The following is an 18,525-nucleotide window of genomic DNA, read 5'->3' as shown; positions in this document are numbered from 1 at the left end:
AATGGTTACCTTTTTCTGTTTGCTGTTTTTTTAAGTCACAACTCATAAGTATATGAAGGAAAGTTCTGATCAGCTGACATCCTCTTAATGTGAGATATTTCTAGACTTTATTCATTCACTGATTTAATTATATTTACATTTTAGAAAAGTCTTTTAGTGTTTTTTTATGACCTTTGAATTTTTGAAATTATTACTTTTTAAATTATGATAAACCTTAGATTTATGTATAACGCACTCATGCTTGTTACTCGTTGTTGGTTAAGACCAGCACACAGCACAGGTTTTACGCCTCTGACTCCCGTTCTTTCTGTTCTCCCACAGCATCCGTCTTGCTCCAAGTCACAGTCAGTGTGTCATTACTTTTTGTGTGTGTCTCCAAAATATTGTGGAACATGTGTTTGCTTGTGATCTGTAGGGTTGCTTCTGGCTTTGTTTTTGTGTTGTTTTTTCAGCAATCTAGCTCACTGCTGTGCAAGTCCTCAACTCCTGATTATCCTGACTCTCACTCCGAGTGCTGGAGTGTGGGTGTGCACACCACATCTGACTTGACTGTTTCTCTCTTTATTTCTCCTAATTAGTGCTGTTGTCACAATATAGTAATGATAATAATAACAACAACAATAACATAAATATCTAGTTTTTTTTAAATTAGGTATTTTCCTCAATTACATTTCCAGTGCTATCCCAAAAGTCCCCCATATACTCCCCCCCACTCCCCTACCCACCCACTCCCACTTCTTGGCCCTGGCGTTCCCCTGTACTGGGGCATATAAAGTTTGCAAGTCCAATGGGCCTCTCTTTCCAGTGATGGCCGACTAGGCCATCTTTTGATACATATGCAGCTAGAGTCAAGAGCTCCAGGGGGTACTGGTTAGTTCATAATGTTGTTCCACCTATAAAATATCTAGTTTTTAAAAGAACGTAAAACTACTTAAGTAGGCAAAATGAGTATTCTAGAAAGTTCAAGTTTCTTAAAATGTTTGTTCCTGCCAGGCAGTGGCGGCACACGCCTTTAATCCCAGCACTTGGGAGGCAGAGGCAGAGGCAGGCAGATTTCTGAGTTCGAGGCCAGCCTGGTTTACTGAGTGAGTTCCAGGACAGCCAGGGCTACACAGAGAAACCCTGTCTTGAAAAACAACAACACCAAAAAAACAAAACCAAAAAAGTTTGTTCCTACTATCCCTTCCTTCAGTAAGTGTTGTTAGTGACTGTATGTGCCCTTCTGTCCTACACAATTCATAGTCTCTCTCTCAGTGTGTGTGTTCATGTGCGTGTGCATGAACGTGTGTGTGTGTGTGTGTGTGTGTGCAATACACTATCTATGGTACATAGGAGGTCCAGAGACAACGCTCGCAGGTATTGGTTCCTCTCCTCCCTCCATGTGGGTCCTGTCAGTGGCCCAGGTCATCAGGCTCGGCCGCCAGCAAGGGTCTTCACTTGCTGAGCTTTCTTGTATTTAAACATTTTGTTACCTTTTTTGAAATAAGAATTTGGAGCTTCCACTGACTTACACTTTTAGCAGCAGTAAAGGTAACTCAGTGCCATCCCATGATGGGCAGTGATCTATAACAGTCACAGTGTAAAAGCCATAACCAGCGCTTTTGAGCTGACAGATTTGGGCCCAGCTTGCACCCTTTGGAAAAAAAAAACCCACTTTGGGTATGAGCATGCCTCTTTTCTAGTGGTGGATTGTGTATTAATGATTGCTTCTAGCTTTAGTCTTTTATCTTCTGCTGAGAGCTTAGACAGCTAGAATGTTCTACCTAGTCACAGATAGCCAAGATGAATTAAGGGTTAACTTTGTAGTATTTATTTTTAACATTAACTAGCATTTAAAAGTGCTAGTGTGGGCTGGAGAGATGGCTCACTGGTTAAGAGCACTGACTGCTCTTCCAGAGGTCCCGAGTTCAATTCCCAGCAACCACATGGTGGCTCACAACCATCTGTAATGGGATCTGATGCCCTCTCCTGGTGTGTCTGAAGAGAGCTACACTGTACTCTGAGACATAAAACAAATAAATAATTTTTAAAAAAATAACGTGCTAGTGTACTACAGATTTTAAGAAGAAGGTGTGTGTGTTGGGGGGGAGGGGTGCTGGAGGATGGCTCATTGGTTAAAGTACTTCCTGCGCTTGCCTTTTTCTCAAACCCTCCATTTCTTAGCTGGAATAGCTCCCTGTTTCTCTAGGCTCTGTCTTTGGCTCTAAGACTCTGACTTCCTTCTTTCCCTCCAAGCTGGCCCTGCTGTCAGCCTATTACTCATAGGTCGGCAGTCTTCCCTCGTCTCCCCACTGCCTCTGAAGGCCTCATACTTAATGGAAATATGAAATATGACACATTATAGGATTTCTTTTCTTATGTAAAAATGTTACTAAAAATTAGCCTACTACAAATTCATAGCTTATGAGTAAGGGTTATGAGTAATGTTTCCTTGCCGTGACATTGTTTTTTAGCAGTGATGTGTAAATAAAGTCCACTCCGGCATTGTTAACACCTGCTGTTGGGAGCACAGGAGTCAGTGATGGGACTGAAGACTGTCAGCTGCTGCATGCTCTACAGATGAGTGTCAGCATCACTTATGTCCTCTCTAGGTCTAGCTTTGAATGCCGTGGTCTGTCTGCTACAAGAAACAGTGTTTCCCAGCAGAGCAGACAACAAGCATTCGTAGCCAAGGAGTGTTGTGGTGCTTTCATTGGCTTATACTTGCACTGTAGCTTTCATGGTGTGACTTAGTTTATCAGACAGTTCAGTTTAAGAAACACAAAGAGGTAGGGTGTTTAAGCGAAACACTAACTAATAGTGAAATTAGGGGCTTAACAATCTTAGGGATTGTTCTGAGCCAGGCTTTTGAAATCTAGACCAATTTGTGAAAATGGCTGCAACCATTGCCTGATTAGGATGGTGGGGATCAGTGGAGAGGGCCCGTGTTCAGTTCCCAGAACGACCCCCTGTGGCTCATAATCACCCAAGATTCAGAGGATTCTACACTCCATTATCACCCCTGAGGGTATGTGCGTATGCACACTCCTGCATGTTTGCAAGCACGTGAGCACACACACACACAGAGCCTAAAACATTAAGTCTTTTATATAACATTAAATTAGTAAAACATTTTCTTCAATTTTTTTTATATGTATGGGTGTTTTTCTTGCATGTATGTATCAGTCTCACATGCATGTAGTGCCTGAGGAGCCAGAGAGGATATTAGATCCCCCTGGGACCAGGATTATAGATGGTTTTGAGCTGCCATATAGGTGCTGGGAATTGAGCCCAGGTCCTTTGAAGAACAGCCTGTGCCCTCAACTGCTGAACCAGCTTTCCAGTCCCTAACTAAATCTTAAAAACAAACAAACGAACAAAACCCCAGAAACTATGTATAGCTATGATATAGTTGTCAAGACTTTCTGGTTCCACTGAAACAGCTGTGAAGCAGGATTCAAGGCTGCATCTCCATGACTTTGCTTACCAGGAAAACAGTGTGTCTCACTGACTCATTTATGCCCTTGGTAGCTCATGTGGGTACTTGGTCTGCAGCCAGAGACCAGGTTTTAGCTCTGTACTGCTGTAAGCCTGAAGGAAGACATGGTGGGAGGTTCTGAGGGACTCCTTCCCTAGCAGCATCTTCAGGGCTTTACAGTGGTTGGGTCAGGGTTGGCAGCTGATTTCTGTTCTCATTTTGCATAATGTAAGGTTATAATAACCCCATGAATATGTACAATATTAAGTGAAAAATTAAAGGTAAATTAAAGGGTATCTCTCTGAAGTTGCATTCACACATAGAATCCGCAGAGCTCAGGGCTTCCTTCACATCACCCTTGTATGAGGTTTGTAGCACCAGGAAGTCAGTATTTTGCCTCAAAAGCCAACAGGGAGAAGATGGAGTGCCTACAATCTGGGTTAACTTTATTGCTCACTTTAAAAACTCAAGCCTGAGGAGGACAGGCAGGGTGCCCTTGGGAGGGGAGGCCAGCAGCTCCTGGGCTACCAACCTGGACTAGAGACCATTTGAAAATTGAGAAGAACAATAGGAAAAAAGTATGCTAACTATAACTTAGTTTTAAAGTTTTGGTCCTTTTAAAATCACACAACTTTTAAATCTATGATTTTTATGTCATTTATGGGTTTGCTTGGTTTTTAGCTCTCTTGTGTGTTTAAAGCAGAACTAATGTGCAGAGCTGCTTGCTCCTCACAATACTCTTTACCCAGAGGCATCTGGAAGTGTTCTTATTATAGCTTGGTATTTCAGCATACATTTTCTGAACACAAGGATACGTTCCTGCATTGTTTTGTTTTGTTTTGTTTGTTGTTGTTGTTGTTGTTGCTTTTGAGATAGGGACTGATATGTTACCAAGGCTGGTATTCCATTCCCGGGCTCAAATTACCTTTTCCCTTGGCCAGTTGGGTGACTGGAGGCGAGTGTCACAATGAGCTTCAATACTTTTGCTTTGAGACAGTGTCTTAGCCAGTGCTCTTGCTGTAAAGAGGCATAATGATCTCGGCAACTCTAAACGGGGAGTATTTAATTGGGGCTGGAGATTTAGTCCACTGTCACAGCAGGGAGCATGGCGGGATACAGGTAGACATGGGGCTGGAGAAGTAGCTCAGAGTCCTACATCAGAATCCATAGACAGAGAGAGACTGGGCCTGGCATAGGCATTTGAAACTTTAGAATCCACCCCCAGTGACATACTTCCTCCAGTAAGGTCACACCTATATGACTCTGTGGGGCCATTCATATTCAAACTACTACATTCTAGTCCTTGGTCCCCACAAGCTTGTAGCCATGTCATAGTACAAAATACATTCAGTCCAGCTTCAAAGGTCACCATAGTCTCTCGGTCTTAAGACTGCTTCAAAATTTAAAGTGTCTTCTGAGATTCATGGCAATCTCTTCACTGTAATCCCCTGTAACATCAAATCACAGGTCACATACTTCAACATACAGTGGTACTGAATATAGTCATTTCTATGTCTTTAATTCTTCAAGTCTGTGATGAAGCTGCTGTGTGACAAGGCACAGTTTCAGGTACTGGGACACAGGTAAGCAGCATCAGGTTGAGCTCTGAATGCTTACATACAGACCAGACAGAGCATAAAGACAGTATGTTTGTGCCGAGAATTAAAATGAAATAGTGAGAAAGCCAGGAGGCTGCTTGAGACAGGATAGTCAGGAGAGGGACTCCAGGGAGAAACTTAGTAAATTCAGACTTGAATGGCAGTGAGGGAGCCAGCCAGGGAAAGCACATTAAAGTAAGATAGTTTGTCTTATCAAAGGTGTTTTCCAGTGGCTTCTAACAGTGATAAAGACATATAAAGCAACATTCATTTGTGTAAGAATCACTACTAGCGAACCTTGTACAGAAAGTGCAAATACCTGCCTCTTCCCTGATAATTCAAACATGCAGGATTTTAGAATCAGAACTTTGCCATTTTTATACTTGTAATTATTAAACTAATTTCTCACCTTCCGAGGTGTTCAGGCCAGTGACCATTTTGATTCATGGAACAGCTTATTTCCTACGTGATTACCTGCTCTCCTGGCAGATTTCCTATGCGTTGTTTTAACAGATATTCACGTTTGAATGTTTCAGGCAACAGCATCAGCAGCAGGAGGTAGATCGACCTGGACCCCTTTCATATCCACGTGAAAGACCGACCACAAGTTCAGGAGGACGTGGGAGCGACCAAGGTTTGCTTTCTGTCCATTCACAGTGATGCTTTACTCGATACCCAAGGTCCTTGTCAATTGTACTTTATATTTCTCTTCCTCTTCCTCCTCTCCTTCCTCCTCTTTCTCTTCCCCCTCCTTCTTTATATTGGGTTTTTTATTTGTTTGTTTCTTTCTATCTTTTTCTTTTTCTTTTTTTTTTTTTTTTGAGACAGGGTTTCTCTGTATAGCCTTGGCTGTCCTACAACTCACTCTGTAAACCATACATAGAGTCATAAGAGATCTGCCTGCCTCTGCCTCCCAGCACAGCAATTAAAGATGTGCACCACCACCTGGCTTTCCTTTTTTAAAAATTTATGAATTTTATGTATTAGTGCTCTGTCTGTATGTATGCCTGCATGCCAGCTGAGAGCATCAGATCCCATTATAAATGTTGCTGGGAATTGAACTCAGAACGTCTGGAAGAGCAACCCATGCTCCTTAACCACTGAGCCATCTCTCCAGCCCCCTTTTCTTCTTTAATTGTATTATAAAACTCTTTTTTTTTTTTTTTTGGTTTTTTGAGACAGGGTTTCTCTGTGTAGCCCTCAGCTATCCTGGAACGCACTCTGTAGTCCAGGCGGGCCTCGAACTCAGAAATCCATCCGCCTCTGTTTCCCAAGTGCTGGGATTAAAGGCGTGCGCCACCACGCCCAGCTTATAAAACTCTTAAAAATGAATTTGTAATATACCAAGTTCCTCTGAACTATAAGGTAGATAAGACACTTGGTAGATGTTTGGATTTTATTTATTCAATGTAGTTTTGGTTTGAGACAGTTTCATTATGTAGCTAGGGCTAGCTTGGAACTCACTGTGTAGCCCAGACTAGCTTCAAATTCATGATTCTTCTCTTTGGGCTTTTTTAGTAGTAACAGGAATGGGCATGCACCACCATGTCCTGTTTGGTTTTAAAATCACACCCATAGCTTTAACTTCACATTTGACGCATTCCTGAGAAATCCTTCAGAGATGATTAGAGGTAATGAATATTAGTAAGTGGAAAGGAAATACATTTTACCACTTAGTAAAGGAAAACATTTTGTTAGCATAGTCTAGATAACAGCTGGAGGCCAGGGGACTACTCACCCATCCTCCAGACAGCAGCTGTTAAGCTCCAGTCAAGTATTGGTAGAAGTTGAATGGAGAAGAAGCCTTGTCTGTCAGAGGACTTCATAGAATCTATGCAGAGCTCTCAGAGTGGAACGACACAAAAACAGTCAAAAAACTGATGAAGTGGGGCTGGAGAGATGGCTCAGTGGTTAAGAGCACTGACTGCTCTTCCAGAGGTCCTGAGTTCAAATCCCAGCAACCACATGGTGGCTCACAATCATCTATAATGGGATCCAATGCCCTCTTCTGGTATGTTCAAAGACATCATTGGTGTACTCACATACATAAAATAAATAAATAAATAGATAAATCTTAAAAAAAAAAAAAGACTGGTGAAGGATTGTGGATGTGAGATGTGTCTCGCACTAGACACAGAATCCTGTAATGCAGCTGCAGGTGGCTTTGACACCTCTGTCCAACTTGGGCACCTGCAGTCAATGTGCATATATCCTATACAGATGCCTGTATCAGAGGAGGCTCACAGAAATGAAGATTTCATTAAAACTCACAAGGTGACAAAACCCGAGTACCCAGGGTTCAGTTGGAAACCACTGTTATTCCAGGAACCATGAAAGAAGGACCCACGTGGACAATTTTAATTAAGCATTGCTTTTTGGTTTTTGTTTTGTTTTGTTCTGTTTTGAGGCATTCTCACTCTGTAGCCCAGACTGGCTGTGAATTCACTATTGTCCCACGTCTGCCTCTGGAGTGCTGAGACTCTGGTCATCCTCAGCCACCTGGATCTCACACATTTTAGAGCAGAAGAATAACTAAAATGTAAAAGCTCAGTGAATAGACTCAGCATAGAAAACTGGTGGACTAGATGACAGGCATGTAGAAATCCTTCCCATCAACACGGCAAACTGTAGCCAATGAGCAGAGTGCTGGAGGCGTCTGACATTAGCTCAGCCTAACCACAGGAGCCTCCTAACCGGAAGCAGAAAGGGTGGCGAAAACATCTGATGATCTTTTCATTGTCTCAGCTGAACAGAAAACTAGAAGCCTGCAAGTGGAAGAAATTGAGTGAACTTCAAATTTATGTAATCACAAAGAAATACTTCATAGGACTTCTGAAAACTGAAGGCACAATCCCTAATCAAAGAAAGAACTGTCCCAACAGCAATTTGAAATGGGAGGTGTCTATGAGTGACAGAGTGGATAATGTGGTTCCCATGCTGAAAGAAACATTTAAGCCAGGACTACATATGCAGGACTTACATACTTACTAGGCTTGGGAAAGAGTTTCACAAATGTCTCCAGCAGTTAAAGAAAGGGTTGGCTGTTCAGGGCTGGCAATCAGATCAGCAAGTCGATTAGCCACCATCAGAGATGCTTGTACTTGCAATGGATGGGAACAAATGAGTAACGGGCTTGGAATACACTAAACAGGATGTGTCATCAAACCCTGCCCTTCAGGCTTCAGGGAACTTTGAGCGAAAGGTGGCAGAAAGATGGTCAGAGCTGGTTGGGGCGGAAGACACCAGGGAAGCAGTGCCTTCCCGACACAGCAGAGCTGATGCACAGATGAACTCACAGGTGGCGGCAGGGTGCTCAGGTTAAGCCGTGTGGTGTCTCGCAGCTAAGAGGGGAGAGTGAGTGAACGCCATCTCCCATACCTAACTCAGAAGCTATCTCCAATTGCCAAACTTGACAATCTTAATCTAACCATCAGAACCCACGTGATGGAAGCGGGCCCTAACTCTGTACATGTCATGGCACACTGTGCCCACAGAGTTACACACAGTTAACAAAGTCTTTAAAAAAAAGAAACTAATATTCAGTAGAAATATGTTTGCTAAGAATTTGCTTTTTCTTTTTTCCTTCATCTTGGACAGGTTTCAAGTAGCTTGGGCTGGCTTCAAATGTTTTATATATATAGTCAAGGACAACCTTGAGTTCTGATTCTCCTGCCTCTGTCTCTTAAGAGCTAGGATACAGGAGTGTGCCTCCATTTCCCATGTTATGCCATGCTAGGGATTGAACCCAGAGCCTTGCGTATACTAGGCAAGTGTTCTACCAACTTAGCTAGAGCTCTATTCAGAAGTTTGCCAGTGATGGGGATCTTGCAGAAGTCGTTCTGAGAACTCTGTTTTCTTTCCCAGGAGGCGACGCTGTGAGTGAAGAGGACATGCTTCGGGCAGCTGTGACCATGTCTTTAGAAACTGCTAAAGACAACTTGAAAGCAGAAAGGAAAAAATAGTACCTTTAAAAGTCATTTTGCTACTCACACTTTGTAACATTGTCTGTGTGATTACAGTGTAAGGGCCACTTTGGCAGTGTGTTCACCAGAAGAGATAAAGACACTGCGGTGGTTTGTAAGCAGAAAGGCAGAAATGTGTCATAGGACTAAGGAACGCTTGAGATACTAGCCAAAGAGGCAGTCAGCAATGAAAGAAACTTAAGGTAGTTTTCTAAATGTCCCTTTTTGTTTGTCAAATGTGCAATATCTGACTGAAATTATGGAATTTTTGTTGGCTCTTTTGGACCAACTGATTAGCTCTTGCCACAGAACTTGATCCTATAATGTTTCCTTTTCTCTCTGCATTGGGGGTGGCTTGGCTCACTTGAGCTTTGACTTCATTTCAGACCTACCTTTTATGAAATGTCTTTTATATGTCTTGTTACAGAAAGATCAATCTGTCTGCTCATACATATGTCGGGCACGTGGATGCTTCCTGGTGTTATTTTCTCTGGCTTTGGTTACTCTCTCAACTAATGTGATCTGTTGCTTTTACAGCCTTTGTAGTGGGATCATATTTCTTAATTCTGGTGCATTCCTCTACTCGACAGTCAGCTCTGCTCTTGTAAATGAGCTGAGGGTTTTGTGAGCGCATGAGCATGCGCTGTCTGGATGCCCTGTGAGTGGCTGACTCCTGGCTGGAGCCCTCCCTGTGCCTTTACTTCCTTTCTTCTCCAGTTGAGAAAAGAGGAGGCAGAGGACACAGATTCCCTTCTATGTAACCTGCACCATGAATGCACCACAGGAGAGACTCGCCCTTCAGTCTTGGTGGTGGGTCTGTCCTAGTTTTTCTTCTGTGACAGGAGCTTTGTGTTCTAATCACAATTAAGTCCTGGAAAATAGATGCCTGCTTCACTTTCTAAAAATTTAAAAAAAAATTTTTTTTTTCTAGTAGAAAATAGGCTGCTAGGATGATGGTCTAGAATCTGAAAGTAATTTACTAATAAACTATATTTAAATAATACTGTGGGTTGCCCCTTGCAATCATGTTTAAATCGCTTAAGAATTACAGAAGTCACAATGCTTACAGGGTCTGTCTGTAAATAGGAAAGTCCTTAGTTTTGATAAACATTAAGCAGGATACAGAGCTAGTCTTGCTGGGTCAATACGTGGTATGATTTGGGTGGAAATTAACTATGTGTCTTTGTCATGGTGTCATAGACCCTGATACCTGCTTTCCCCTCCCTCCCCTTTGAAGCCCCTTCGAATGGTGACTTGTACATAAGTAAAGTCCAAGAAGAGATTTTAGCCAGCTTAGGAAGGGGCAGCATGCTATATTGCTCTACTGGTGTGTGCTCTGCACACGTTTTTATCAGGGAAAGTTTTGGATGTAGGATTTATTGCTGTCTTAACTGAAAAAGATACAAATATTTTTATTTATCATTATGAAATAGCTTTTTCTTGATAGGATGGATGTTTGGTTTGGTTTGGTTGTGCGAGGGAGTGAACCCAGGGCCTCCAGTGTGCTAGGCAAGCACCCTACCTCTGAGCTATATCCCCAGATCCAAAACAGGGGTTTCCTTGTTTGCTTTTTGTTGTTTTTCTTAGCCATATCGTGCCAATTTCATTTTTTTTAAAATTTGCTTCATGAAAAATTAGGCAGTCCTATATTAAACTCTATGAAGTTTTTACTCTTCTGAAAACAAAGCCTCAGAAGCGTTGGGCGGCTGTAGGGCGTTAGTTAGGACTTTGCTGACGGTTGATTGCTATACTGAAGTATGTAACTACTCCCGTCTGCTGCTCGCTTGTCAGACATTGGCCCTTTTCCTTTACCCTTTGAAAAATCACAATAAACTTTCCATACATTTAGATTGGTGTGCTGCCTGATGAAAAATGAGAAAGCCAATATACATTTCAGCTTTAACTTTAGAGTTTATAAAATGTTCATATTTCACACCCCACTTAAATCATGTATGAAATACAGCATGTTAATCTTTTATTAGAAATGTTTTAAAGAGAAAATGAGCATACACTGAATCTATTTGAGTGAAGCTTTTTAGTTTGTTATAATTATGGTATTTGTCCAGGCAGATCCAAAATCACCATTGAATCGCCGTCCTCTTTGGGTTGACCTAGGCTTACCTAAGCATTTAGATTTCATTATTAATGAGTAGCCAGTATGAAAAGATGCCAGTGCTTATTCTAACCACAGTATCCAAAGTGTAGGAGTTCTGTGACATTCTAATTCATACACCAGGAGTTGCTGTTTATAGTACTGCAGGACAGACAGGGGCAAGGGACTCCACTGCCACTGCTGGGTTACAGACTCGACTGACATTTCCATTTTTTTTTTTTTTTTTTTTTTACCAATTGGAATACTTTAATGTTTTATATTTAAACTACTGATAATAATTTTTTAAAATCTGTAACTTGTTCTGCCAGATAAAATACGTACAGCCGTGATGCTAGTGTTATAACCAAGTGTAAGGACCCTTTGGAAGGCCAGACGTGGTGCTGTATGCTTTGATGCTGGTACTTAGGAGGCAGAGGTAGGCAGGCTTCTGTTTTGAGTTCAAGGCCAGCCTGGTCTACATAGTAAGTCCCAAACTTCTGGAGCTACACAGCAAGACCCTGTCTTAAACAACAAACAAACAAACAAACAAACCTTTGGAAAGATCACATTCATATTTTGGGATGTCATGAGCTTATCTATGTTTCAAAAATTCAGAATAGCTGTCCTTTGGCCTAAACCATAAATCTATACCCCCAATGACAGTACTATGCAGACATTTCACTGATTTAAGTTGTTTGATACAGTCAGTGCAGGTGAACTCCATGCTAAAGTTTTAAACCTTGGCCAAATAATTTACACCTCACAGACTATCTGAGGCGGTGCTTCTTTTTTTCCTGAAAACTTGATTTTTCTTGATGAAGCCAAAGTTAATGAGCATGAATTCTCAAAGGAGTAGTCTCCTTTGCTTTACTTAATATCAGGTGGAGAGAAGTAAGTTTTATTCGTGCCAGAGTCTAAGCCACACATTTTGAATACCCACATGTCTGATACGATTTAAGTCATGCTGGTGCCAAGAGTTACTAAATTCTTAGAACTGGCCCTGTGCCCTGCCTAAGGCTAAACAGGGCAGTGCAGAACCCGAATGTGCCATCTGAGAGTCTTAAGCTAGGAAATCTGGGTGGTTTAAATTAGCGAGAGGTTTCAGTTAATATTGAAACCTCCAGATCCGACTTTATGTTAGGCAGTGTGGATGTGCTCAGTGGTAGAGCAGTTACCTAGTGGCCCAGGCCTTGGGTTCAGTCTCTGACACTGCAAAAGAAGAGCAGTGGCTCCCGGTGTAACCTGTGCTTAGAGAGATGTTAAAGGAAGGACTTTCAAAGTGAATGTTTGTTGTAACTTAGTCCTGACAAGTGTAGAGCTCTGATATGTGACCTTAATTAAGGAAGACCACATCGGATCAGTAGTATAGATACTTTTTTTTTGTTTTTCATATTTAACATAAAAATTCCCTTCATTCCTAATTTGTTTACAATTAAAGAGACAAATTGATTTTGTATTTTTTCAAAGTTTTATACATATTAAAAGGGTTTTGTTGTAGTCTATCATGAATGAAAAGGATATTTTTTTTTTAATTTGAGGAATACTTTGTATATGTGTGTGTGCCTAAAATGGTCTGTCATTTTAAGAATTAGCACAAAAAAAAAATAGATAGTTCCTAAATGTATGGAGGCTTAATAGTACCAGTGCACAGTCATGGGGGAGGCACTAGCGAGAAGTGTGTGGGGAATGCAGCTAGGTAGGTGGGACTCACTTGTCTCTGAATGGCTTAAAGGTGGTATGTTTCCTGGAATTTTTTTTAATGATTTTTTTTTTTCCAAGGAAGACAGACATTTGAAATGTGCTTATCTAATTTCTACAACACTGGACTAATAGGAATAACTTGTTTTTTTTTTTTTTTAAAAAAGACTGTTCTGTATAAATAAAATATATGAAACTCAAGTGCAAAAGCCGTGAAAATAAAAGGCATTGTCTTCTGTCAATGTGATGCACTGTGGCCGAGCAGTTCCCTCAGGACCCAACTCTGCAGCCCTTCCTCCTGTGCCTCAAGTGTCGGCTGCCACTCCACAGGTCTTCCGTCTGTCGGCTCCTTTGAAAGCTGGGCTTCCAAAGCACTGTTGAACACTGAGGGTTCTGGTGATGTGTGTTAATGAGTTGTATTTTAAATATCAGAGATTATTAAATAAAGAGAATGATTTTCTATTAACCTTTCTATCTTTATTTCTAATTTATAATTCAAAGTCTGGTGGGAGGCAAGCTATTTATCTGTCTCTCAGAAGCATTTCCTAAATGCATTTTCAGGCCACGTTCAGACCCACTGTACCAGGACATGGAGCTGGAACTTGGAGAAGCACTGTCTGTGGAGTTGCTTGTTTTTACACAGCTGCAGTCTGTGAATCCCTCACAGATTCCTGTCAGAATACACTGTCACCTGATGCCAGACATAAGAGCCTTCCACAGTGTTCTTTTCATTGCTTAGGACTAAACCCAATGACCTTTATACCTGCACCCTCTCCTCAGATCTTTTCCAAGAATAGAATTCCACATTCTTCTTGGAATCTGGTTTTGAATATTTGTTCACTTGTTCTTAACCTTGAGAGACAAAGCACATTAGTAGCTTGCTTTTGTTCTTTTGAGACGTCATCTGTAGAACCTTAATTGACCTGGCCTACATGGTTTGCAGTATGCTACTATTCTTGGTAGCTTTTCTTTTTTTTTCCCTCTACCATTCTCTACCCTATGCTAAGGATCTTCGCTACCCTTTGTCTCTCAGGTCATCACAGAGAAGCTCAGTAGTATTCAGTGAACACTCTGGGTGCTTGGTGTGGACCATGCATTGTTCTAGTTTCTATGAAACAACCAGGAGTGACACTAATCATTCAGAATATATGGACGGCCTCCAGGTCTGTCCTGGGAGGGATGTGTTTAGTACATTACATGGCTCAGTAGCAATGAGCAAGGGCTAGTTTATTGCCTCTCTTGCCACTGTAACAAAATCCCTGACAAGAAAGAACTTAGGAGTGGTCGTTTTGGGTTCTGTGTTGGAACAGGCCATCACAGCAGGGAAAGCCTAGCAGCTACCTGAAGCTACCACGTCCTCCATCTTGGTAGATCAGGAGACAAGACCAGACTGGTATGGCGGGTGGGCTGTAACCTTTCAAGTCCTGCCCCTGGTCCTGCAGTTAGGCCTCACCTCTAAAGGGTTCCGTTACCTCCTCCCTAATCAGCACCACCAGCTAAGGAATCAAGCATTCAAATAAAACTCCAGAGAGGACATCTCACTCAGACCACATCAAGTTCTGCATTGATGACTTCTCATTCATTATAATAAAAATAACACTATTTACAACCTAGAAGGACAGAGAGTAGGGACATAGAAAATACAAAAGTATCCATCTATTTTTCATACGAGAAATGGGTAGTTTGTATAGTATCAATGAGAAAGGACTTGGGGTGGTGAGTGGCTCCTGTCTATTGCTAGAACTCAGAGGGCAGAGATAGGGAGACCTCTAGAGTGTGAGGCCAGCCTGGTTTAGGTGGCAAGCTCAGGCAACATAGCGAGGTGGAGGTGGTGCTGATGACAGTATTTTTCTGAGGCATGGTGCTTCTTCCTGATGTGATGGGTTTAATTGTGCTGTGTTGGTCTTGCTACTTCCTGAGTGATGAGATACTTGGCTCAGGCAAGCTAGCTATTGGGGGTGTTTGGCAGGAAAAGGAAAAGTCTGTGATGGTTGATCTTAACTGTCAACTTGACTGCCTAGGAAGAGGGAACCTCAATTGAAGAAGTCCCTCAAACAGTGGGCTGTGGACATGTCTGTTGAGGCTTTTTTTTTTTTTAAATACTTGATGCAGAAAGATGAGCTCCCTTCCCTCTTGTGGGTGGTACCATCCCTAGGCAGGTGGGCCTGTACCATAAAGAAAGGTGGCTGATTGGGAACCTGAGTGTGAGCTTGTAGGCAGCATTCCTCCATGATGTCTGCTTCAGTTCTTGGCTTGAGTTACTGCCCAGCCTTTCCTCAGTGACCTGAGAGGTACAAGATGAAATAAACCCTTTCCTCCTCCAACGCGCTGTTGGCATAGTGCTTATCACAGCAACAGAAGAGCAATCTAGAACAGTATTTTAAACTCAAATGTTATCAAGTGCATTTGTTTTTTAAACTTACTAGAAAAAAACCAGGCATCTATAAAAACAAGACTGGTATGATTAACACCTGTATACTCATAACCTAATTTCAATAATGACTAATTTCTGACAAATTATTTTGAGACATCTCACTTTGAGACAACATCACATCATGTTACTCCGGCTAGCTTTGAGCTTGTGTGTAGACCAGGCTGGCCTGGGGCTCACAGAGATCCACCTGCCTCCTGAGTGCTAGGAGTAAAGGCATGCGCCACTATGTCTGGGCTCTGATAAATTTTTAAAATTTATTTATTTATTATATGTAAGCACACTGTAGCTGTCTTCAGACACCCCGGAGGAGGGGGTCAGATCTCATTAGGGTTGGTTGTGAGCCACCATGTGGTTGCTGGGACTTGAACTCAGGACCGTTGGAAGAGCAGTCAGTGCTCTTAGCTGCTGAGCCATCTCTCCAGCCCCTGATAATTTTTTTTTTTAATGCATGTATGTTCATGTTTGTCTGTGTGTATGTGTGTTCATGTGGAGGTCAGAAGACAACTTCAGGTGCTCTCTTCAGGAAAGCCATACTTCTTTTTTGAGGCAGGGTGTCTCACTGACCTACAGTTTACCAGTTTGCCTGGCTGGTCAACAAGCCCCAGTGCCCTTCCTGTCTCTCCAACAGCGTGGCACATACATGTGCTGCATGACTTATCTTTTTTATGTGGATGTGGTAGTCAGACTTGGGTCCTCATGTCTGTGAAGCAAGCATGTTGCTTAACTGAGCTATCTCTTCAGCCCAGTTTTTGACAGTCTCCTCTCATGTGCTCCTATTTTTTTTGAAGTATATTCATGATAGCCTAGCATGCTACTTATCGGGGTATAACATTAAGGATCTTGGGCTATAAAAAAAAATCCCCCTGAAGGAAGTTTTAGAATGGGGGGTGTTCTCAACCCCTTTGGAATTGGATATCACATATCTTTCATATCAGATATTTACATTATGGTTCTAGCCAGTTTCCTAACAGTAGCAACATTACACCACAACATGAGGAACTGTATTAAAAGGCTGCAGCATTAAGAGGGTTGAGAAGCACATATTTAGATGTTAGCCCAAATGTTATCATTCATTTGTTCTAATAAATGGTGCAAATCTTATATTTGCATTTTCTTCATTAACTTCATTGATTTTGTAGCACATTGTGAATTTATCAATGTGTGTTTACTGCTCTAGAAGTGGTGGGGCCTGGAGAATGGAGCCGTAAAATGAGGCAGACTAAAATCTCATGCAATAGACAACTTTATTCCGATCTTCAGACATCATACTATGAAGACTAAGAGAAGGCACATGAGCAAAGTGTACAGTCAATCACAAGGGCAAGCCGAATATGACGGGCAAGCACCATGCAAGAACATGTGTTTTTCCCATAGAAGCCTTTAAATAAATACCAATAGCCAGTTGCAATGAATAATCTGAAGTAAATTCACTCTATGCACTACATCTGGGAGGCACACATAAGCACATTCCAGTTCAGTGGTTTTGAGGAAGCTGAGGTCATGTAAATGTCACTCATTTCTTCAGATGAAGGGATGACATGAGAGCTGTAGCCAAGCTGTGTGAATACAGGGCTTGGGCTGAGCCTAGAGCTTTTGCCTGTTCTATCCCTAGGCCTAGGCCTGGAAGCTTCAAGCCTCTCCGTACAATCTAATCTTCCAAGCTGACTGATTCAGTCTTCTCTTGGTTTCTGACTGAATTGCTCTGCTTGGCTTTATACTTCACTTTGGCAACATGTTCTAATCTTCTGGCTCCTTCTCATTCTCTGGCTCCTTATGTCATCACTTGTGTCTAACCTGTTTCTGTAAAACCATCCTGGTAAAATCTCCACACACACCTGTCTCCCCGTCTTAGTCTCTGTCTCTCTCTCTCTCTCTGTCTCTCTCTCTCATAGCCTCTTTCCTCTGCTGTTCTCCTGTGAGTTGGATATATCCTATCTCTGACTCATTCTGTCAAATCTTTCTCTGATTCATCACATTGTCCCTTAATTAGACATCACTTTCAAACAAGGCTGCTTCCTTCTACAAACTTGCCTTATCTTCATGTTAGGGATTAGAGGTGTGTACTAAGGGTGTGTCTGTATTCCAGCCAGACCATACCATATTCCAGGGTTTTTCTGTATTCTGGCCAGTTCCTATGGGTTTAGAAGATCTTTGGATGTGATCCCTTGTCAGAGCATCCATGTTGCTGGATTAAAATTCCCCTATAAGGTCATGAGATTCTTGTCTTGTCTTAAGAGTTTTCTCCTAAGCACCCAGAATTCTCACAGGATTTCATTCTTGGACCGTGTTCCAGCAGACAAGGAGCTTTAGAGGATTTATACCTACAGAAAAAAGGAGATTACAGTTGCTAAACTTTTCAGTCATTCATGAACCCAACTAAATTCATGTTACTCATCACTCATCTTCCTAGACTGAATAAAAGCCAGAGTCCTGTTCATGGTCTACTGGGCCCTTGGGACCCAACTTCTTCATGCCTTCTGGGTCCATACTTACAAATATTCCCCAATTCATTCTTAAGCCATCCTTGCCTTCTTATAAATTCTCAAAATTGCCAGGGGCTTCCAGCCAAAGGGACTTTATACTCAGTTATATCTTATTGTCTAGATAAACTATATGGGAGGCGCCCCCCCTCCCCCATAGCTGTATCTCTCACTTGCTCATTTCAAGTCTCTATGCAAGATTATCTTATTGTGGAGTCTTCAGCCATTTTCTACATTCCCAGGGCTCCACCTACCGTGGCATGCCCACACTATCCTTACCTTACCCTGTTTTATTTTCTCCCTAACATTCCCTAGTGCCCAGAATTAACAGTAGACATGTTAAATCATTTGACGATTACATATACTACACTTAAAAACATTGTATTGGGCATGATGGTACATTCTTGTAATCCAGTATTCATGAGGTAGAAGCAGAAGGCTCATCAGTTCAAAACCAACCTGGATTACAGGAGAGCCTATTTCAAACAAGGGCTGTGGATGTGGCTAAGCCGAAAAGCCTCATAGCCTGTACAAGTCTCTGGATTTGATCTTCAGCACCAAAAATTCTCCATCAAGTCAAGCTGAAAGTGTAGCTCGTTAACCCCACCCCCATTGACAGTGTTCTGGCCTCTTGGGTGTGTGTCTGGATTGAGGTCGCTTCCCTGTGGGCTGGGACGACCTTATCGAATCCTAGCGATGCAATAGCTCCTGTAGGTAGACAAGATCAGAAGGCCGCAGCTGCGCAGGTTGGAAGTGCCGCTGCCACCGCCGCCACTGCCTTTTCGGTCTCCACCTAAAGTTCCG

At 42.1% G+C, this 18,525-nt stretch overlaps 1 protein-coding gene across 3 annotated transcripts in view; it reads left to right on the top strand.

Annotated features, from left to right (window-relative positions):
* The window catches only part of Atxn3 (ataxin 3), a 37,780-nt gene extending 24,507 nt beyond the window's left edge, over positions 1–13,273 (top strand). For 2 of the 3 annotated variants that reach the window (XM_021178563.2, XM_029484599.1), the window contains exons 10-11: positions 5,592–5,689; positions 8,920–10,543. In XM_021178563.2, coding sequence (XP_021034222.1) covers positions 5,592–5,689; positions 8,920–9,017 — 196 coding nt within the window. In that variant the 3' untranslated portion in view covers positions 9,018–10,543. Of the gene's footprint in view, positions 1–5,591; positions 5,690–8,919 lie in introns of all 3 variants that reach the window. The other variant, XM_021178564.2, reaches the window with a different exon arrangement.
* The last annotated feature ends 5,252 nt before the right edge of the window (positions 13,274–18,525 follow it).

The sequence above is a fragment of the Mus caroli genome, chromosome 12, assembly GCF_900094665.2.
Source record: "Mus caroli chromosome 12, CAROLI_EIJ_v1.1, whole genome shotgun sequence".
In the NCBI taxonomy this organism is placed as follows: Eukaryota; Metazoa; Chordata; class Mammalia; order Rodentia; family Muridae; genus Mus; species Mus caroli.
Note: the sequence above shows the minus strand (reverse complement) of the source record. Positions and strands in the feature narration are given on the sequence as shown.